This window comes from Melopsittacus undulatus, chromosome 2 (genome assembly GCF_012275295.1).
Source record: "Melopsittacus undulatus isolate bMelUnd1 chromosome 2, bMelUnd1.mat.Z, whole genome shotgun sequence".
Lineage (NCBI taxonomy): Eukaryota > Metazoa > Chordata > Aves > Psittaciformes > Psittaculidae > Melopsittacus > Melopsittacus undulatus.
This window is the reverse complement of record NC_047528.1, coordinates 400,988-421,201: the sequence shown is the minus strand read 5'-3', so window position 1 is coordinate 421,201 and position 20,214 is coordinate 400,988. Positions and strand designations below refer to the sequence as shown.

At 51.1% G+C, this 20,214-nt stretch overlaps 1 protein-coding gene across 1 annotated transcript in view; it reads right to left on the bottom strand.

Annotated features, from left to right (window-relative positions):
- The window catches only part of NUP98 (nucleoporin 98 and 96 precursor), a 37,763-nt gene that overhangs the window by 4,895 nt on the left and 12,654 nt on the right, over nt 1-20,214 (bottom strand). Inside the window, exons 11-27 of the mRNA XM_034072350.1 lie at nt 18,471-18,563; nt 18,065-18,205; nt 16,089-16,222; nt 15,221-15,408; nt 14,003-14,119; nt 12,976-13,271; nt 12,229-12,342; nt 11,475-11,613; nt 10,672-10,849; nt 9,794-9,958; nt 6,429-6,605; nt 5,347-5,500; nt 4,369-4,789; nt 3,389-3,618; nt 2,627-2,896; nt 1,368-1,525; nt 866-1,009 (exon numbers count right to left, since the gene is read on the bottom strand). Of these exons, the coding sequence (XP_033928241.1) occupies nt 866-1,009; nt 1,368-1,525; nt 2,627-2,896; nt 3,389-3,618; nt 4,369-4,789; nt 5,347-5,500; nt 6,429-6,605; nt 9,794-9,958; nt 10,672-10,849; nt 11,475-11,613; nt 12,229-12,342; nt 12,976-13,271; nt 14,003-14,119; nt 15,221-15,408; nt 16,089-16,222; nt 18,065-18,205; nt 18,471-18,563 (3,119 nt within the window). The remainder of the gene's footprint in view (nt 1-865; nt 1,010-1,367; nt 1,526-2,626; nt 2,897-3,388; nt 3,619-4,368; nt 4,790-5,346; nt 5,501-6,428; nt 6,606-9,793; nt 9,959-10,671; nt 10,850-11,474; nt 11,614-12,228; nt 12,343-12,975; nt 13,272-14,002; nt 14,120-15,220; nt 15,409-16,088; nt 16,223-18,064; nt 18,206-18,470; nt 18,564-20,214) is intronic.

Here is a 20,214-nt window from a genome sequence, read left to right as displayed (position 1 = left end):
GGAGCTGCTCTCAGGTCTCCCCTTCTCTTGTCCAAGCTGCCCCAGCCCAGCTCTCCCAGCCTGGCTCCAGAGCAGAGGTTACAGTGTTCTGCATTAATGATGGGCTCAAGCACACGCTGCCAGGTCATGGGGAGCTTCTCCTGCAGCACTGAGCACGCATCCATCAGGAGTTACTACACTCATGCTGGGCCATTGTTAAGCACACAGATGGAGGCTGAAGGATCTTTAGTTAAATGATTAAACACTTTCTGCCACAAAGCCCTTTGTCTGTACCCAGAGGCTGACAGCTCTGCAGCACCAAGCAGCCTCTGCATAATGCATCAGCCACCCGCTGCCTGCAGCTCAGATCCTGTCTGCTGTAATACACCCAGTGAAACAAATGGGGTGGATGGTTCACAGACTATCTGACAAGTCAGACAGCTGAGTTTAAACATCCCAGCGGGAAAACTGCCTGGTACTGGGCTCAAACAGCTCCTGCTGCTGGCCACTTCCCATCTCCCTAGTTTTGGGTAGCTGTCAAATACCTGGAGACACTCGATCAGTGGAGGATGCACTTAAAATGCACTGCTACCACCTGAGGAGCAGTGCTGAGCTCCTCAAGTGACTGGAATTACCAACATGTTCAACCCTTGGCCTTTATTCCCTTTGAAAAGAACATTCCTATTCAAGTGCACTGCTGCAACAACTCATCATAGAGCTGCTGAAGGGCTCTGATGCTCTGACACCTGAAATAATGAACCCATACACAGTGAACTCCACACTAAGCACTTCTACAGGGATACCCAACTGCTTACAGAAGCCTCAGTGCAGCATCAGCCAGTGGGACTGAGTAAGATCTCCCCACACCAAGGAATGACTGACCCACCTGAAAGGCCAATTCATACATGGCAAGTGCCTGGGAAATGGAGGCTGTTGGAGGAAGCAGGTACCAGAGGTGCACGGCCACACAGCGCTTCCAGTCCAGCAGCGAGCACACGTTGATGGTGACTCTCTCTGATAACTGCCACACCTGAAGAGGCAAAGCACTCAGGTCAGGCACAGCCTCTCCAGCTTTCCTGCAGCCCCTTCAGGCACTGGAGCTGCTCTCAGGGCTCCCCAGAGCACAGCAGAGGGGCAGGATCCCCTCCCTGAGCTGCTGCTCACGCTCTGGGGGTGCCCCCAGCACATGGGGGGGTTCTGGGCTCCAGCGCTCACTGCAGCCGGGTCATGGGGAGCTGCTCCTCACCCAGCACCCCAAGTCCTGCTCCTCAGGCTGCTCCATCCCCTCTTTCCCCTGTCCTACTGTGCACCACACACTGTGGTTGTGTGTTGTAGTGCAAAAGTGCTGCTGCCAAGCAGGGCAAGTCAAGAAGAGCCAAAGGACTCACAGGTTTTCCTGCCAGCAGGGCGAAGATCCGCAGCCTCTCCTCCTGGATGAAGCAGTCAGCCTGCAGCCTGTGCCAGTCCACCAGCTGCATGGTGAGCAGGTCCCGCACAGGCTGGCTCCCGGCCAGCTGGGACAGGAGCAGAGCCAGCCTGTGGTCATCTGCAATGGGACACAGCAGCACATCAGGCACATCCTCTACCCCAGTGAGCTGTGGGGCACTGGGATCAGCCCAGAGCTGCTCAAATGGTGTGTGTGCACAGTTTATAAACTAAACCACAGTATGAAATAACCCCCTAAATGGAGGTGAGGGGGGAAGACAAAATGAGATAGACAGATTCTTAAGAAGAGAGAAACAGAGAACTTCAAAGACGTATTCCAACATAAAAGACCAAGACTGAACTAGCCATTAGGCTCTGAAAATCATACAAGCATGGAATGATTTGGGTTGAGAAGGGAGCTTAAGATCATCCTATTTCAACCCCCTGCCCTTCCATCAGAGCAGCTGCTCCAAGCCCCTGTGTCCAACCTGGCCTTGAGCACTGCCAGGGATGGGGCAGCCACAGCTTCTCTGGGCACCCTGTGCCAGCGCCTCAGCACCCTCCCAGGGAACAGCTTCTGCCTTATCTCCAACCTGAACTTCCCCTGTTTCAGTCTGAACCCATCACCCTTGTCCTATTGCTACAGTCCCTGATGAAGAGTCTCTCCCCAGTATCCTTGTAGCCCCCTTCAGACACTGGAAGCTGCTCTGAGTTCTCCAATGCTTTTCTTTATCATTCTTATAAGCAATAATGTTACACTGTCCTTCAGTGATGAAGCTGTTTTTATGTCAACCTGTAGGATTCATGTACTGTCCATCCTCCTCCCCATGGCACCAAGCACCCTCCTGTGCCAGCCTGCAGGCCTCCCCGATCCCCATCCCCATGGTGCTGAGCACCCTCCCGCAGCACTCACCTGACTGCTGTGCCAGCCTGCAGGCCTCCCCATCCTCCTCCCCATGGTGTGAGCACCCTCCCACAGGCAGCAGACCCCACTCACCTGACTGCTGTGCCAGCCTGCAGGCCTCCCCGATCCCCATCCCCATGGTGCTGAGCACCCTCCCGCAGCACTCACCTGACTGCTGTGCCAGCCTGCAGGCCTCCCCGATCCCCATCCCCATCGTGCTGAGCACCCTCCCGCAGCACTCACCTGACTGCTGTGCCAGCCTGCAGGCCTCCCCGATCCCCATCCCCATGGTGCTGAGCACCCTCCCACAGCACTCACCTGACTGCTGTGCCAGCCTGCAGGCCTCCCCGATCCTCCTGCCGGTCAGGCAGCTGAACACGGCCTCCACGGGGCTCCCGTGCCGGGACACGGCCACCTCAGCATCGATGCGTGCTGCAGCTGTGGCCGACAGCCAGCGGGAGAAGGCTCTTCTGCGCTCCAGCGCCAGCACGTACGGCCTGGGCTCCTCCAGGCTGGCCTCCAGCTCCTTCAGCTGCCCCCATAGTGCTTCACACAGCGTCCAGGCCAGGCTCCAGTGCTTCACAGTGCCTGTCAGGACAGGGTTACATGGTCAGGAGTGAAGAGTTAGGGAAGAACATCCAGGAATGACTCTAAGACATGAGCAGGAGCTTACAGGATATCCAGGATTATCCTACTGCTGGGAGTCGATGCAGGGAGTCCACTGGAGCAGCTGCTCCAAGCCCCTGTGTCCAACCTGGCCTTGAGCACTGCCAGGGATGGGGCAGCCACAGCTTCTCTGGGCACCCTGTGCCAGCGCCTCAGCACCCTCCCAGGGAACAGCTTCTGCCTCAGAGCTCAGCTCAGTCTCCCCTCTCTTGGGCAGGTTCAAGCCATTCCCCTTGGCCTGGCCCTCCAGGCCCTTGTCCCAAGCCCCTCTCCAGCTTTCCTGCAGCCCCTTTAGGCACTGGAGCTGCTCTCAGGTCTCCCCTTCAGGAGCCTTCTCTTGTCCAGGCTGCTCCAGCTCAGCTCTCTCAGCTAAAACCTATCAGAAGTGGACAGTTTTCCAGATTCCAGCCTCACCTTCTGTCACAGCAGGATCCTCAGATGCTTTCCTGACCCAGTCAGCATAGTCATGGATAGCAGAAACTCCTGGGTTAGGCGCTAGAAGAGGGCAGGGCTCATCCATATGGACAGTGCTGTGTTTGAGCTTTATCTCCAGAGGGATGAGATACAGTTGGTTATCTCTGTCCACTGTCCGTTGTACCAAACTCAGCTTTTCCACGTGAACCTTGAAAGAGGATTCTGAGAGTCTGGAGGAGGAAAGGAGATGAAACCAGGTAGTAACGTTCAGAACTGTTCTCCATCCATGTGAACTGCTGCATTGTGCAGCTTGTCCCAGCTGTAGCATAAGGACAGACAGAGATCTGAGCCAAGCTCAACAGCCAGGTATGAAAATCCTGGGTACACAGAGCCTAGGACTTAGAACCAGCCTGTGCCCATCAAACCTCACTGAACTCTGGGCCTGAAGCTCTCCACAGGCAAGCAGCACACCTTACCATAGCCAGAGCATTCTGTGAGGGCACCTCATTCTCTCAGCACATCACAGCTGCTGGAGAGCATCCAAACAAGGCTTTTGGAGGACTGCAGAGGTAGGACATCCAGCTATGCTCCAGTCACGGTTAGGGATGGAGTTACACAGCCCTGGGGAGGTCTGTACTCTGCTTTACACAAAAGCAGAATTGAAGGCATCCAAGAAGGCTAAACAAGAGATTCCTTAGGTCAGATATCCTCAGGGAGGACAAGAGCAGATTAAAGCTTCCTGGACAACAATTGTGAGCTCTCTTTAAGCTTCAGCACAATGACAGTGTTACTGTTAAGAACCTAACTGCTCTTACTACACTATTCCAGGTCTTTGAGAGGTTGGTGAAGCAGCAACCTGAAGGATATCTCCATGGCCAATGTGGTCCTGCACCACTTGTGAAGGAACACAGACCCACAGTGAGGGTTCTTTCAAACACACAGACCATGTCAGAGCCATGCCAAAGGAAACTGCTACTCACGGCTTGGGAGCAACAGGGGTGGGCAGGAATCCATACTCCACTGCGTCACGCTGAAGCTCTTCCACATCACCTGCTGCACTCAGCTGATCACCACAGTTGACAAGGGTCCAGTTGGGTCCCCAGCCCACACGAAAGGAGCGGCCCATGAAGAGGGCCATGTCCATGAGCAGCTTCCCCTTCCTGTGGGTGATGGAGGCCTCGAGGGGCACGAGGCCCTGCTGCCTGCGCACCCCCACTGTTCTCATGGGCACCTCGGGCACGGCTGGTGGCACGGAGAACACCGGCTTCAGCGGGGATGGCAGCAACCAGGCGGCACCCGGAGAGGGGCTGCCCGGAGCCTGTGGGCCCTTCAGGTCCTGCCCGGCAGCACTGGGAGACTGGGAAATCACAGCAGCAAACTTGGCTTGCAGCAGCCCCCCCACTGCAAGGGAGAAGGGAGAACATGAGCAGGGGGCTGGGGTTCCAGCAGTACATTCATGGGATCATGGATGGCTTGGGATGAAAGGGATCTTAAAGATCATCTTGTGCCAATGACTTCTACTAAGTGAGGTTGGTCCAAGCCCCTGTGTCCAACCTGGCCTTGAGCACTGCCAGGGATGGGGCAGCCACAGCTTCTCTGGGCACCCTGTGTCAGTGCCTCACCACCCCCATAATGAAGTATGGAAGCGTTGCTCCAGTTTGTCCCAGTTTCTCCCTATCCAAACCCATTTTAACTGACAACACATTAATTTTACATAAACCAGGTCTGATTCCTGGGTGCTGTCACAAGAGGAACCATATCTCCCCATCTTCATCTCAATGCATGAGCTTTTCTCATCCCATTTTCTCCCCCATCCTACTGAAGAGGAGGAGGGAGAGTATGGCTGGATGGGCAATAGGCTGCTGGCCAGAGCTGACCCACCACATGCTCAGCTAGTGACAGGACTTCATTAGTATCAGAACCTCTTTATTCAGACAGTGAGTGGTTTCTCACAGTACCTGAGTATCTCTTCTGCCCATGGGGTTTTGAGATGGGGAGCCTGGGGGAGCAGATCTCTTGAGAGGAATCCGTTTTCACAGGTTGCTTCCCAGGATGATGATCCAGGATCAAATCCAGGTCGTCTTCATCAGCGAGCAGGGAAGCTTTCATGATCTGAAGAGGTGGCAAGTGAGGGCTGCATGTTAGTGCTCACCCACAGCAGCAGCTGATCACTCAGCTCCCTCCCCACCTGTACAGCTGCACATGACCAGACAACCTGCACGTGCTATGAGGATTCCCAGTGACAGTGGAGGCAGGAGTGAGCTCCAGTGGATGAGGATCTCTGACAACCAATGCTTACATCAGTGTCACAGGCCTGGGTAGGGATGGGTGTGAAGCCCCAAAATAATCCTGTGTCCTCAGCTCTTTGCTCCCTTTACTTGTTTATCAGCTTAAAAACTGCAGGACTGGTTTCTCCTTATAACTTTAACAAGCAGAAGCCCACAGGAGCTGAAGGTACAACCCTTCCACCAAAGGAGAACACCAGCCCCAAATCAAGACCAGTCCTCCCATTACCGTGTGGTAATTTCCCACTTCCCATTCCTATTTCCCACCAACTGGGCCCAGGGCATCCTATGTAGGGATCAGCTCAGCTTAACCCACCCCTCAGAACTCCACCTTTCAGATGAGTCTGATTTTGGCATTCCATGCCCATGGCTTTAAGGTCCCTTCCAACCCAAACCATTCCATGATTCTACGATTACCACCTAGATATCAGACTTCTGTGTTTGTGGTAAACCTTTATAGATATGAAAAGCTTCGGCACAGAATGGTTTGAAAGAAAACTCATCTAGTTCCAACCCCCATGCTGAATCTCATCTCAATCCCCCCTCTGGCAGGTTCAAGCCATTCCCTTTGTCCTGTCCCTACAGGCCCTTGTCCAAAGCCTCTCTTCAGGTTTCTTGCAGCCCCTTTAGGCACTGGAAGGGTGGACTGGACTGTCAGTACATTACTGGTATGTACCTGGGGAGCCAAACTGAGCTGTCAGTGACAAACATTACCAAGAGCTCCTTTCAGAGAGGGGCTGTCCCAAGGCACCCACCTGCAGCACATGGGGGTTGATGCCCAGGGTGGATGCGATGTGTGCTGAAGCAGGCACTGCCTCCTGCTCTTCCATGACGTTGTCTTCCAGCAGGGGCTCCTGGGGGGGCTCCTGGGTGATGTCAGCCATGTCACTGTCCAGCTCCACCATCCTGCCCAGCTGCTCCACGTCTGGGGTCTGCAGAGACAGGCAGAGCCTGGGTCAGGCTACAACAGGTTGCAAGGGCTTTGCAGAGAGAGAGGATTCAACAGCTTCAACAATCACCTGCAAGCGGAGCGCAGGAGTCCCTGCTTGGGCCAAGCCTCCACATTAAGTTTAGATGACCACACACAACCTACTCCTGTCTTCTTCCGAGTTGTAACAAGAGTGCAAGTTACAGTGAGGAGAAGTCAGGGTTTAGCGAGGCGCTCCTGAAGGTCACCACCATCCACCAGGCACCAAGGAGCTATTCTTCAGCTTTCCACTTCTCAGGTGGCCACCAAAAGGAGGTTTTGTGCTCCCTGCCTCCCCCCCAGCTCTCTCAAAGTGCTGCCACACAGAGAGGCCTCAGTTCTACCTTCAGAGGACTGAGCACTGAGTGGTTCTCCAGCACCAACATGTGGCTGATGAGCAGAGGAGCTGCTGTGCTGGGGTACAAACTAAAACCACTGGGGCTGTGCTCCACCAGGAACTTACGTCATGTTAAGTGGACACCAGTCCCCTTGAAGATCACCTGGGTCACAGACCATGTGTGTGCACACGTCATTACCTTCAGCTTTAAACCTGGACACAACTGGCCCAGGACTGGAGAGCTGGAGGCTTTTCCCCACTGATGCTGCACTTATCCCTGTGCATCAGCAGTGTCAAAGGGAATGCAGAAGTTCTCCTCCAATCTGCAGCTCAGTCTCCCATAACTACCACGAGTTCAAGGCAGGAGGAAGAATTAACTTTACGATATTATTGATGGCAATCACATAGCATGACCTCAGTGATGAGCCTGAGGGGACCTATACACACCTTAAGTTATAGTCATGGAATGGGTTGGAAGGAACCTTAAAGCTCATCCAGTCCCAGCTCCCTGCCTTGAACCTGTGCCTCAGCACCCTCCCAGGGAACAGCTTCTGCCTAAGAGCTCAGCTCAGGCTCCCCTTGGGCAGGCTCAAGCCATTCCCTCGGCCTGGCCCTACAGGCCCTTGTCCAACTGGGGACCAGAGCTCATGTTTTAAGCAGCCAAAACTACTGGGAATGTGTGTGACTTACTCTTACCTTAGACTCAAATGTACTTAGCAAAACCACATCCAAATTAATCTCTTTGACTTGCAAACCATTAACAATGGCTTTTGTTCCCCACAACAGGAAACCCATTGTGTTTCATTTCCCAAAGCCCTGGCAAACAGCATGGCTTCAAAACCTACCCCACTTGGGATGTAAAGCATCTCAAATGCTATTGACTGCTCTGTAGGAAGCATTTAAAAGGATCTAGGATTGAGGTTTTTCCTTCCCTCACTACTTGAATATTCATGAATTTATTAACACTGCAAGGTCCCAGGCAATGATTATACCAGGGACCTGGCTGCATTAAAGCCCAATGAAGGGAGTGGTGAAAGTCATGTTTGTGCCCATGGTTTGACTTGTAGATCTGCTGTGCACAGCGCAGGTGTGTATGGACACCACTCACCAATGCTCCCTCTGCCACTGCTCCAAGTTCTATCTTTACAGACCCCATGTCTGACTCGATCTGCCTCATCTGATAACCTTCATCACCTTTCCTGCCCGATTCTAATGCTGCAAGAGCAGCCACTTGAACGTGCTCTTCCATTCCTTTGCATGACTTCCAGTGCACGACCTGCCTCGGTTCCTGTGCTCATGTATATGCAGTGCTTCTGGAAACCCAAGTAAGCTGTGAGCATCAATCCTCCCCAGGACACACATATCTGAGCCACAGGGAATGGTCAGGCGGGCAAAACGAGAACGCCTAAAGCCACTCAGCTCACGTGGTGCAGGCTAATCCCTCCTAGGCCAGCAGGTACTCTTGGGTTGACCTGCTGGCTGCACACCCCAGCCAGGAGTGGCATTCTATGGGGGCTCCCATCTATCAACCAGCTCCTGGTAGCAGAGCTGAGACATCCCTGAAGGGTGTGCAGTGCTCTGTCACACTCTATAGCTCATTACCAGCTTGGGGAGTGTCACCATAGCCCATGGAGCAGGAGGAGAGGTGAGGACAGTGCTCACACCTCATTCCTGATGTCTGCTCATTGTCAGGCCAAGGGAATGGCTTGAACCTGAGCTGAGCTCTGAGGCAGAAGCTGTTCCCTGGGAGGGTGCTGAGGTGCTGGCACAGGGTGCCCAGAGAAGCTGTGGCTGCCCCATCCCTGGCAGTGCTCAAGGCCAGGTTGGACACAGGGGCTTGGAGCAGCTGCTCCAGTGGAAGGGGTCCCTGCCCGGGGCAGGGGTTGGAGCTGGAGGAGCTTGAAGGTTCTTTCCAAACTCAAACCATTCCATGATATGCAATCAAGAACCCAGTGTTGGGAGAAAGTGTTATCTGCTCTCTGCTCTTGCTGTTTAGAACAAGCTATTCCAAAAGCTCACACTTACCACCCCACATGGCATACTGTCCCATCAGTGCCAGCATGGCTCCCAGGTAGGCTGGTTTTTGACCACAATGAAGCAGCTCCTTCCTTAGCTTGACAGTATCTATACTAATCCTAGTTTGAAAACTCAGGAGCATCAGCTGCCAGTTGACTACCCTTTATAATGATATAAAATGCTTTTTTATCATTAAAGTCACATAAGACCTTAGGGGATTGCCAGTGACCTGAATCAGATGCCACCTTCCCTATATAAGAGAGAGGCACAACTCTGAGGATGTTTTACAAAGCTTTAAAGCAGTCACATCCAACACAAATACATTTTAAATCCAGTGTGTAACAGCCTTAAAAAAGTGCTTTTGACTAAAAATAGAGCACATTCTCAAACTAGAAAGCACATTCTTGCACACTGACTGATGCTAAAGTCCAATTAATGCACAAGGGCACTCTCAAGGCAGGCAGTGCAAGGTGCTGTAACTATACAGTATGTATCTAATAGGCACAAACCAAGTTTTCTTCCTAAGTGGTGCAAACATGCCAAACTCAACCAGAAACTGAACAAGACACAAAGGTTTAAAGCTTCCCCAGCCCTCCCACATCCTCAGCATGAGATATCAAGTGTCTGAATGAAAAGAAACAGGCAAACACTCATCAGGAGGTCAGAAGAGCTACTGGATTGCACAAGGTTCTGCTCTCCGGTTTCCAGGCTACTGGTTGCTTCCAAAACCCCTCCCCAGGCACAGCTACTCCTCAGATTCCATGCTAGGAATTCCCTTCTAGTCACTGTCCTCCTTCTACCTGAGCTGGAGGCGTTGGTTTGCCATTGAGGGTCATTTGCTGGGGGGGCAGGTGCCCGGGGGGTGGCACTGGGGTGGTTTTTAACTTCTTAATGTCCACTTTGGAAGGATGCTCCTCCTCTTCCTCATCCGAGTCCTGCAAGCCGTACTTGGAGAAGTGTGCCACCTGCATGAAGAAGGGCAAACATGTCAGACCTTGGAAGAGGGGATTTGGGCACCTGCTTCTTGAAGGCCTCAAGTTTGAGCTGGCCTAACTGGCCACCTTCCACAATGGCTGGGACATCTAGAACCAGTTCAGCTTTTGTGCAGACCAAGAACACCCACTGCATGCAGGTCTGAAACCAAAGATGTGATCTTTTCGGGAGGACTCCTTCCAGTATCTGAAGGGGGCTACAAGGATACCAGAGAGGGTGTCCTGGGTTCAGCTGTAACAGCTGGGCTTAAACCATGACAGAGGGACTCCTCATCAGGGACTGCACTGATAGGACATGGGGGAATGGGTTTAAGCTGAGAATGGGAAGTTAGGTTAGATATAAGTTCTTCCCTGTGAGGTGCTATGGGGCTGGCACAGGGTGCCCAAGAAGTGGCAAATGCTCCATCTCTGGCAGTGTTCAAGGTCAGGCTGGACAGAGCCTTGGAAAACATGGTCTAGGGTGAGGTGTCCCTGCCTGTGGCAGGGGACTGGGACTGGATCATCTTAAGGTCCTCTCCAACACAAACCATTCCATGAGTCTGTGACATTTTGCACTACAGCTGAAGGGCCTGAGACAGCTCATGGAAGTTTAGGGAAGTTTCTGAATTAGAATGCTCAGGAGATGCAAATTTCAGGCTATTTCCACCTTTCCTGAAGTCACTTCAGAGCCAGGACAAGAACATTACCTTGAAGACCCAGGATCCGGTCTCCGGGCGGTATTCCTTGAAGCGAGCGCCCTGCTTCCGAGACACAGCCTCCAGTCTCCCTTCATAATTCATCTCTGCCAGTCGCTCAGGGCTTTTGATGGGGCAGCGAGAGGTTTTATCTGTAGGCCACACTCCATCTAAGGTAACTTCAGCTCGCCTGGGGAAGACAAACAGGGTAAGAGGGTACAAGGGGTTGAGGCAGAGCTACTGCAGTGTGTGGAGGAGCTGAGAACTGAATGCATGGGCTCAAACCAGCTTTTAAAGCCAGGTTCTGGTTCAGAAACCTGCAAGTATCACCCAGTGACAGTGTCATGCTGTGATCTCCAGGGAGACTTACTGTGGCCTTTGAGTACTTAAAAGATGGGGAGAAAGCTTTTAGCAGGGGCTGTTGTGACTGGTCAAGGAGTGATGGTTTGAAACTAAAAGAGGGCAAATTCAGACAAGATAGAAGACACTTTTTATGATGAGGGTGGTAAAACACTGGTATAGGTTACCCAGAGAGGTGGCAGATGCCCCATCCCTGGAGGCATTCAAGGCCAGGCTTGGATGTGGTTCTGGGAACCTAACCTAGTGGAAGATGTCCCTGCTCATTACAGGGGTTGAACTAGATGAGCTTTGAAGATCCCTTCCTAAACTGCTCCATGACTCCATGATTGAATGCACAGCCTGGAGTGAGATCTGGGAGCTGCCTGCACTCACAGCAGGCAGTGTCAGTGTCAGACCAGTGTCAGACACAACCCCCTGCAAGCCCCATCCCCACAGAGAACGTATTTAAACCCCACCTATTCAAGCCTTCCCCAATGGGTGGTTTTCTCTCATCATCAGGGTAGACAACAACTTCTTTCCTACGGATATGCACAATGTCATCCAGGTTTAGGTTGGTGAGATTTACTTCTCCATCAAAGTATATGGATCCATAACCTGCAAAACAACCCAAACCATCACCCAGTGTCCATGACAAGTCACATGCAGAGAACCCATGTGCCTGCTATACTCTTTTCCCCACCCTACCACTGACCTCTGCCATGCCCCCAGAGCAGAGCACAATGATGGCTCCTTCCCAATATCAACACACTGGAGATGAGTTCCCAACTTCCTTATAGCCAGTTCTTTTGCACAGAAAGCTTTTTATTATCACTTGGCTATTTATACTGCCAATGCAAACATGCAGCATTTAAATAGTATACGCTAAATGATTTTATATTAAATAAAAGAGTAAAGAACACACTTTGGGCTGAAGGTTCTTCACTCAAGCTCCATACAGCACCTAAGATGGAAATGATGACAACCATGAGGTGTGCATTGATGCTGCAGCAAGTCTGGATTTTACAACTGCAGGTGATTTTGTTCTCACCTTTACCCTTCTCAAGTCACTCCAGTTTGGTAGTGCTACCAGCCTGAAACACTATGAGACCTGAATCAAGTTATCCAGCACCAAAGGGTGCTGTTCATGATCACCCTGTGGGTGCAGAACTCAGGCTGAGGTTCCATGGCTGTAAAGTCCCTTCCAGCATACAGTAAGCTGTCTGTTCTTACCTTTGCGACCAATGGTGAAGCCGGTCACGACACACTCGTTCCTGTCGTTGGTGAGCTTTGCCAGGTCCTCCATGGAGGGGACAGTGTAATAGCCAGCTCTCTTCAGGACAATGCCTGCAACACACACACCTTCAGCACCCAGTTCTCAACTGTAGTGTTCACAGAACCCTAAGAGCTCAGCTCAGGCTCCCCTCTCTTGGGCAGGTTCAAGCCATTCCCCTTGGCCTGGCCCTACAGGCCCTTGTCCCAAGCCCCTCTCCAGCTTTCCTGCAGCCCCTTTAGGCACTGGAGCTGCTCTCAGGTCTCCCCTTCAGGAGCCTTCTCTTGCCCAGGCTGCCCCAGCCCAGCTCTCTAAGCCTGCTCCAGAGCAGAGCTGCTCCATCCTTTTCAGCTCCTACAGTGCACTTTCTACATGGGTAATACCAAGCACTACATCTCTAACTGTGAAACTTGGCTCATGAACAACAGACAACCCTGTTTACTACTGCAGAACTCACACAGCTTGGGTCCTCCTCCTCCCTCGCACACATCTCACTACCTCAGTCTAATATTAAACTGGGTGATGGAGTTAAACTGCTCTTGACTTGGCAGAAACAAATTCCACACTAGACATGAGACTGAAAATAATACAGAATAAAGGAGAGGCTGCAAAGAGCCAAAGCTGAGGGTCTACAACAGGCAGAGAACTTCACAAACACCCATGGAACGCTGTCTGGAACCACACACCTACCCCAGCCCCAGCCTCACCTGCAGGGTGCAAATGATGCATGATTTCTGGCTCCTCCTCCCGCTCATCCTGAAGGGAATCATCATGGAAAGAGGCCTCCTCACTGCTGCCTTCCAGGCCGTTCCTCAGGGCCGCTCGCATGTTCAGGGCCACGATGGTGTCGTCCACGTTGTTGTGGTGTTTGTGCAGGGAGTTCTCTGCAGGCTGGGGCAGGGGCCTGGGGCTGGTGTAAAACCTGCTCACCTCGGGCTGATCCTCATCCTCTCGCTCCCCATCCTGCCGGTGGTTTTCTTCGGGGGGCACTGACAGGAAGAACCTGAGGGAAGGAAGAATGGAGCTGAATGCTTCAGCCTCAGGGGACTGCGGCAGCATCCACACTCTGGTGTCTTCTGTAGCCAAAGCAAACTGGACCATGACCTGAACTGCAGAGGCAGCAGACTGAGGGAAGCAATTATTCCCCTTCACTCTGCCCTTGTCACACAACCTCCACCACTTCACATCCACTCTGGGGCTCCCACTACAAGAAATATAGGGATAAGGCTGGGAGAGGGGTACCACAGCCATGGAATGGGTTGGGTTCGAAAGGACCTTAAAGCTCCTCCAGCTCCAACCCCTGCCAGGGCAGGGACCCCTTCCACTGGAGCAGCTGCTCCAAGCCCCTGTGTCCAACCTGGCCTTGAGCACTGCCAGGGATGGGGCAGCCACAGCTTCTCTGGGCACCCTGTGCCAGCACCTCAGCACCCTCCCAGGGAACAGCTTCTGCCTCAGAGCTCAGCTCAGGCTCCCCTCGGGCAGTCATTCTTGAGGTCACACCTCTCAGCTGCTGACTGTGGATGGAATGAACTGGTATGTGACCAAGCAGGAAGAACCTATGGCCAGTTTAAGAGGAAACAGATCTCAGCAGGTCAGTGTGCTTCAATGCACAGCTCCGATGACATCCCTGACAGTAACCACCTATTCCTTTAATAACCCTAAGAGACAGGCAGAACCAGTTTGCATTTCTCACCAGCACACACCAGTGGTGAACCACCTCACCCATCTCCATACCTATCCCCATTCTCCGGGTACTCCGAGGGAGAAGCCAGGTCTTCGTTTTCCCGATTGTCCGGAGAGAAGAGGCTGCTGTTGTTGAGGTTCTTCAAAACCAGCTTTTTAATGCTCTTCCTGAAAACAAATCACACCAAAGAGAAGTTGGGGTCTATCCATGGCATAAATCTGTATTTCATGTGTGCTTTGGATGCTGCAGGGACCACAAACTGGCTGTGTGAGATCTGCTCCCACACTCAGGACACATCAAGTTGTCTGTAAGAGCACTGCAGTAGCTGAGATACTAAAGCTCCCTCTGGAGTTCTGCTTGTGGCTGTGGTTTATGAGTAAGTGTGAGAAGCACAGGTCACTGAATTTCAAACCCTGAGCTCATTAAAGCACAGTAATCTCTCCTTACACAGGTTCTTCTTCACCACAGGGTTACTTTCAGAGCAAGTCAGTGGCCAGGGTAAGGCTGAACCTGCACGCTGAAGATCCCTGAACATACACCTATTACACCCAAAGAACTCCAAGCATTCCTTTGTTCTGATCTTGTGACCAGTGATTTTCAACTTAACTCTGAGTAATTTCATCCCTGCCCTCCCCCTGGAAAGCACAGAGATGGTTCAGGCTGATTTAGAGACAAGGCAAGCTCACAGAAGTCACAAAATGCTTTAGGAAGCCTGTGCTTAGAGGGATGCTCAAGGAAGGATGCATCTTCCTCCCAGACTTCTTGTTGTTTGCTTTAAATAAACTCCAAAGCTTTCTAAACCCCTTTTCAATTTGGTTGCCACTGATGCTCTTGAAGCCTGAACCCAGAAGCTTCCCTAGGTTAGATCCACAACATCATTACTTAGTTCTCACAGAAGACACCCATGGATCTGAAGCAGAACCTGGGCCAGGCTGTGAAATGCCCCAAACCTGCCTCCATAGCAAGTGCATTAGCAACCTAATGACCCTTCCAGTTCAGAAGCAGGAAGTATTACACCCTACAAGCTTTCCTGTAGCAATACCTAACTGACCTCATAGGAGCTTTGCTCCACACAGGTCATGACCTCATTTTACAGCTTATTTGGCCTTTGCAGCTTAAGCTGAACTTCAGCTCCTCTACCAAAAGCAGTTAAATGTTTTACAGTGAATTAGTCCTTACTACTCCTATTTGAATCGCCAGTCATGGAATTTAGGACCCTCTACAGCAGTTTGCTTCCTCTCACACACAGACACAAGAGGGACACTAACTTTGGCATGAATGTCCCATTGGACAGAGATGGCTCATCATCGTCAAGCCCATCGAAGAGGTGGGATTTGGCAGGGCCAGCTGACTGCAGAGCCTTCGGTCGCACTCTGGTTGCTGGACGAGGGGTCAGTTTGTAGTGGGTGGGTGTTGTTAAGGCCTTCTGAGCTGCTGGGTTAGTTGGTTTCAGCCTCTGCAACAAGAAGATGGAGAATTGGAGGTTTCACAGCACTCACTGCTGCTTTGGTAAAGGTGTGTGGTCAAGGAGCTTTTAAATGAGAAGGGGTAAGAAGGAAAGGGGGAAGCAATGAACAAAACCAGACACAAAGCTGGGTGACAACAGGTAACAGAAGTAATGCCAAGGAGCCTCCAGTCACTCACTCACTGAAAGGCCATTAACAACCTATAGATGCAGCTTCGGAGCCGCCAACCTGGGTGTCCAGCCCAAGCAGTGACTCTGGGGATAGACCAGAGGTGTGGGCACCCCAAAGCCAGCTGCTGGAGCAAGGAGGCCTCAGTGCCTGAAGCAGACAAGGGTCTCTGCCCCAGCAATGGAGGACAGTGGGGGCCCTGCCCAAAGCCCTCTCCATCTTCCTTGCAGACCCTCTAGGCACTGGAATTCCCAGACCATTACCCATCTCTATTCTAGCAGCAGCAGTCAACACCAGAAATCCAAAGTCAAGGGTGTGATGGAGGTGAAGGCAGCAAACAAAGCCATACCATAAGCTGTTTGCATCCTAGAGAGCATAAAAAGCTGTTGACCAGCATGAGGGTGCAGATGGCAACTTATTTTGCTGCTGACTGTACTGAAGTGAATACAGTGAGCACAAAGCAGAAGTCTTATCCATAAAATTAATGTTCATGTGCTCTTACCTCTTCCTTCTTCTTTGGGTCTGACATTGGGTTTCTAAAGAGTGGAGAATCTCCAAAGGGTGAGTAAGTCAAGCTGTTGAGATGCTGCTGAAGCACTGCTTGTTGGGCAGCTGATGCATTTGGGTCTGTCAGTGCTGTAAAAGAACATCAGGTTTTAGCTTTAACAGTTTCACTGTTAAAACAGCAAATCTACCCAGGTTCAGATAGAACCAGAGTAGGCAGAAGAGCCAGGCTTCCAGACACAGCATCTCCTCAGGGGAATACACATCTCTCTGTGTATCACCTTGAGCGTTCCTTCCCCTGCTCCCCAGTCACTGCTGCTGCAGCAGCCTGGAGCAGAAACCAGACTCTATTCCCCCATTAGCATCTGCAGCCACATCCAGGGAGGTTTTAATAGTGGAAAGCTGAGGGCACAGAGAGCTGCACATCAGCAGCAGGAGCCTGGCCCACCAAAGCCTTTAACTATTGACTCCTGGAGCACTTTCTTTCCCAAGGGCAGGAGGGAATACTTCATGCAGAGTGTGACATTCCTGCTGCAGCAACCAAACATACAGGCCTGGAGTCCCCTCTGCAACCACTGCCTCTTGGGTTTGTCTCTCCACCTTCTAGCATCTCATTTTAATTACCATTAAATGGCTGTAAGTGTCCACCCCATGAAGAGTGAATCCAAGTAAACAGGGCTGGATCTGTGCATTCCCAAAGGACAACCCCACTCCAGGTGCAGCAGCTCACTGCCAAAGTCTGCAAGGGGGGAGACTGAGACAACTGCTTCTTATCAGACCAAAAGCTGGTTTAACTGAGATGTTGGTCCTGTCCCATTGCAGATGCTGCCTAGAGAGGTGAAGGCTTGGATCATCTCTAGAGTTACTCCAAGGGAGGCCCAAGCATTAGAATTACAGAAGTATGATGGGAACAAGAGAGGAGTATGGAAAACCTGAGTGCAATCACTCCTGAGAGCATTTCACCATGAGGAGGACAGAGCTCCCCTCAGCCACACCTTCCCTGTCATAACTGGTCTGGCTAATGGAGGCCATAACTGGAGGCTACTGTGAGGGTCACAGAACAGTGAGACTGGAGGCACTTCTGAAGGCCACCTTTATCCCAGCCCCCTGCTGAAGCAGGGCCAAGCCCAGCTCTCAGCCTGTGTCCAGAGCAGAGCTGCTCCAGCCCTTGCAGCATCTCCATGGCCTCCTCTGGACTTCTGCATTTCCCCTTGTTGAACCACTTGCTGGCCCGTTTCTCAGCCCATTGAGGTCCATGTGGATGGCAGCACAACCCTCAGGTGAATCAGCCACCTCTGCTCTTCTTTCTGTCACCAGGATACTTATAAAAGCTGGTTGCCTTTGACATCCCTGACCAAATTTGGCTCCAAATGGGCTTCAGCTTCTCTTAACCCATCCCTGCATGCTCAGATATCTCTGTCTTCTTCCTGGATCACCCTTCCCTGCTTCCACTTCCCATATACTTCCTGTTAGTGTTTAGCTTTTCCAGAGCTCCTCCTTCCTCCAGAGGCCTTCTGCCACCTTGCCTGGCTTCCTGCTACACACACTGGAACTTACAACATGGTATCACAAGAGCCTGCATCTGAAGACCATTTATTTCCCCAGTACCCACAAATTAAACCTCTTTGGCTTTCCTAACTGGAATTACTGAGGGTGCCAATGCTCCATCTCCCTTTTCAGCTTCTGTAAGCACCTACTGTTGCTGCCCCAAATTCAGGGATGGAAAACACACTGGTAATCATGAGATGAAGCTCTAAAATAGCTGCAATTACCAGGAATGTTGCACAGCTTGAAAAAGTACATATAATTAGTATCAAAAATGCCATTAAGATGCTCCTGAGAACAGAAGTGCTCACATAGATGCTCAAACATCTCTTTTCCCTCCAAAGGATCTGAGTGGGATGTGCTCCTACTTTTAGGCACATCCAAAACAAAGGAGAAGCAGCAGCTGAACTGAGGTTAACCCACACTCACCTACAGCAGGCTGAGGGGCTCCAAAGCCCAGAGTAGCTGTTGATGTATTGAATCCTGGTGCTCCAAATGCTCCTGTTCCCAGTGTTCCACCAAGTTTGGGCTGGGTGTTCCCAAACAGAGACGTCTGTCCTGCCCCAAGAGCTGCAGCACAAGAGATACTGTCACTTACAAGCCAGTTTATTCCACAGCAAAGAACCAGTTATTTACTGAACTGCCATTCCTGCTGGCTGGAGTTTCTAAAAGGTTACCTGGCACCATGTTAGATATGCTACTGGGTTCTGATCTGAGACAGAGATTGATGGTTTCAAGCTTAAACATCTACATTAGAGTCAGCAACCAGGCTGTGCTATCACTGATGCTTGAGGACTACACTTAGGCTGACATGAAATACACTGGTCAAGCCTACCTGTTCCAAACCCAGTTCCAAGGCCGGTTCCCAGAGTCCCAGTTGCAGGTTTATTTCCAAACAAACTGTTTCCAGCAGTGTTGGCACCAAACCCTTCAGGAACAGAACCAGAAGCTCATTAATCTACTATAATAGTGGTGGAATTAAAAGATGTATTTAAATACATAGGTATTCCCAGTTCAGAGACAGCCCTGCAACAGTTAAGCTCTGATTTCACACTGTTTCCAACAGTGGGAGTTCAACTGACAAGCAGCAAGAAGGGACTTCAATGGGAAAAATTTCATAACACATACTTGAGTTATGAAATAATAATGAAAATACTACTGAAATACCACTGAAAAGATCCCTGGGAAAGGTGTTTCACCTCCTGAAGCTCTCCAATCTGTTACAACCTTCCCAGTTTTACTGTCAGCCAGAATGGACACAGTGATGCTGTTTCTGGCAATGGAATGAAGTGTATTAAGTTTCTTCTGCTGCTGGGAAATAACAAATCCCATTTTATGCTGTTTACACCACACACACTTCCCTGATTGTTACCAACAAAGAAGGTAACAACTTGGACTCTTGTAAGTACACAGCTCAAAGATCCACCTCTAACAGCATCCAAGTACAATCCAAACCTGACATCAAACAGATCAGTTCTGACAGTGAAGATTGTAGACCCATCCCACGGTCACTTTGTGTGCAGAGACAGAACTGGACTAGAGAACTGTGGTCATGAACCAACATCAGGACCAGCTTAGAACCAAAGCCTGTTCTTCCTACAACTGCACCACTGCAAGTCACACAGGCGGATTAAAACCCCACACTACAACCAGCAGTGTTCACCACAATGTCAACACACAGGCCATGAGGATCTCAGGGTAGGACAAGGAACTTGGAAGCAACTCTCACAAATACCATGCGGGGGTGAGTTTGCCCAGGGTGGGTCACCACAATGAAGCTGTGCTTAAAAGGTGCTGCCCCAAGAACCCAACCATTTCTTCCCCATCTGTATTCTGGCCAGCTGGGAAATGAGGCTAACTCACTGCAGACTTTAATGCCTGAACAGTTAATAAAATAACCCCCTACAGAATAAAGGATGTATCTAAACCCCCTCCTGCTCACTTTCAGGAACACTGTTGTTGCTCTCAGAGCAGAAAAAAGACAAAGCAGATGCCACAGAAGCTCTGTACAAGATGGTCATAGACTTGAACTATCCCTGCACGTTTCTCAGGCTCAGTCATACACTTATTCAGCAGTTCCCTAATGTTGGTGACAAGAAGCCAACAGGAACACAAGCCCAGTTCTTTGGTCCTTCACACCATGAAAACCAACAACAGCTTCCAGTTATATCAGAACTGACTGGTCCATTTTACCTGTGCTCCAGTGTGCAATCTCCTTCCACTTGCTGTCAAGCTGCAGCATCCCTGGTTAAACCTTACTTCCTTCCCCACTCCTGGCACCAGTGTGTTTGCAGCCTCTGCACACACCTCTGTTCTCTGAATGCTTTGACTTCAGTTTAATTACAGGCTTCAACTTCTCTTTTGCTCTTGTCAGAACAGCAGTACTTGAAACTATCTATCCCTGAGGGGGTACCACCAAGAGGAATCACTGAATGGTTTGGGTTGGAAAGGACCTTAGAGATCATCCAGCCCCAACCCCTGCCAGGGCAGGGACCCCTTCCACTGGAGCAGCTGCTCCAAGCCCCTGTGTCCAACCTGGCCTTGAGCACTGCCAGGGATGGGGCAGCCACAGCTTCTCT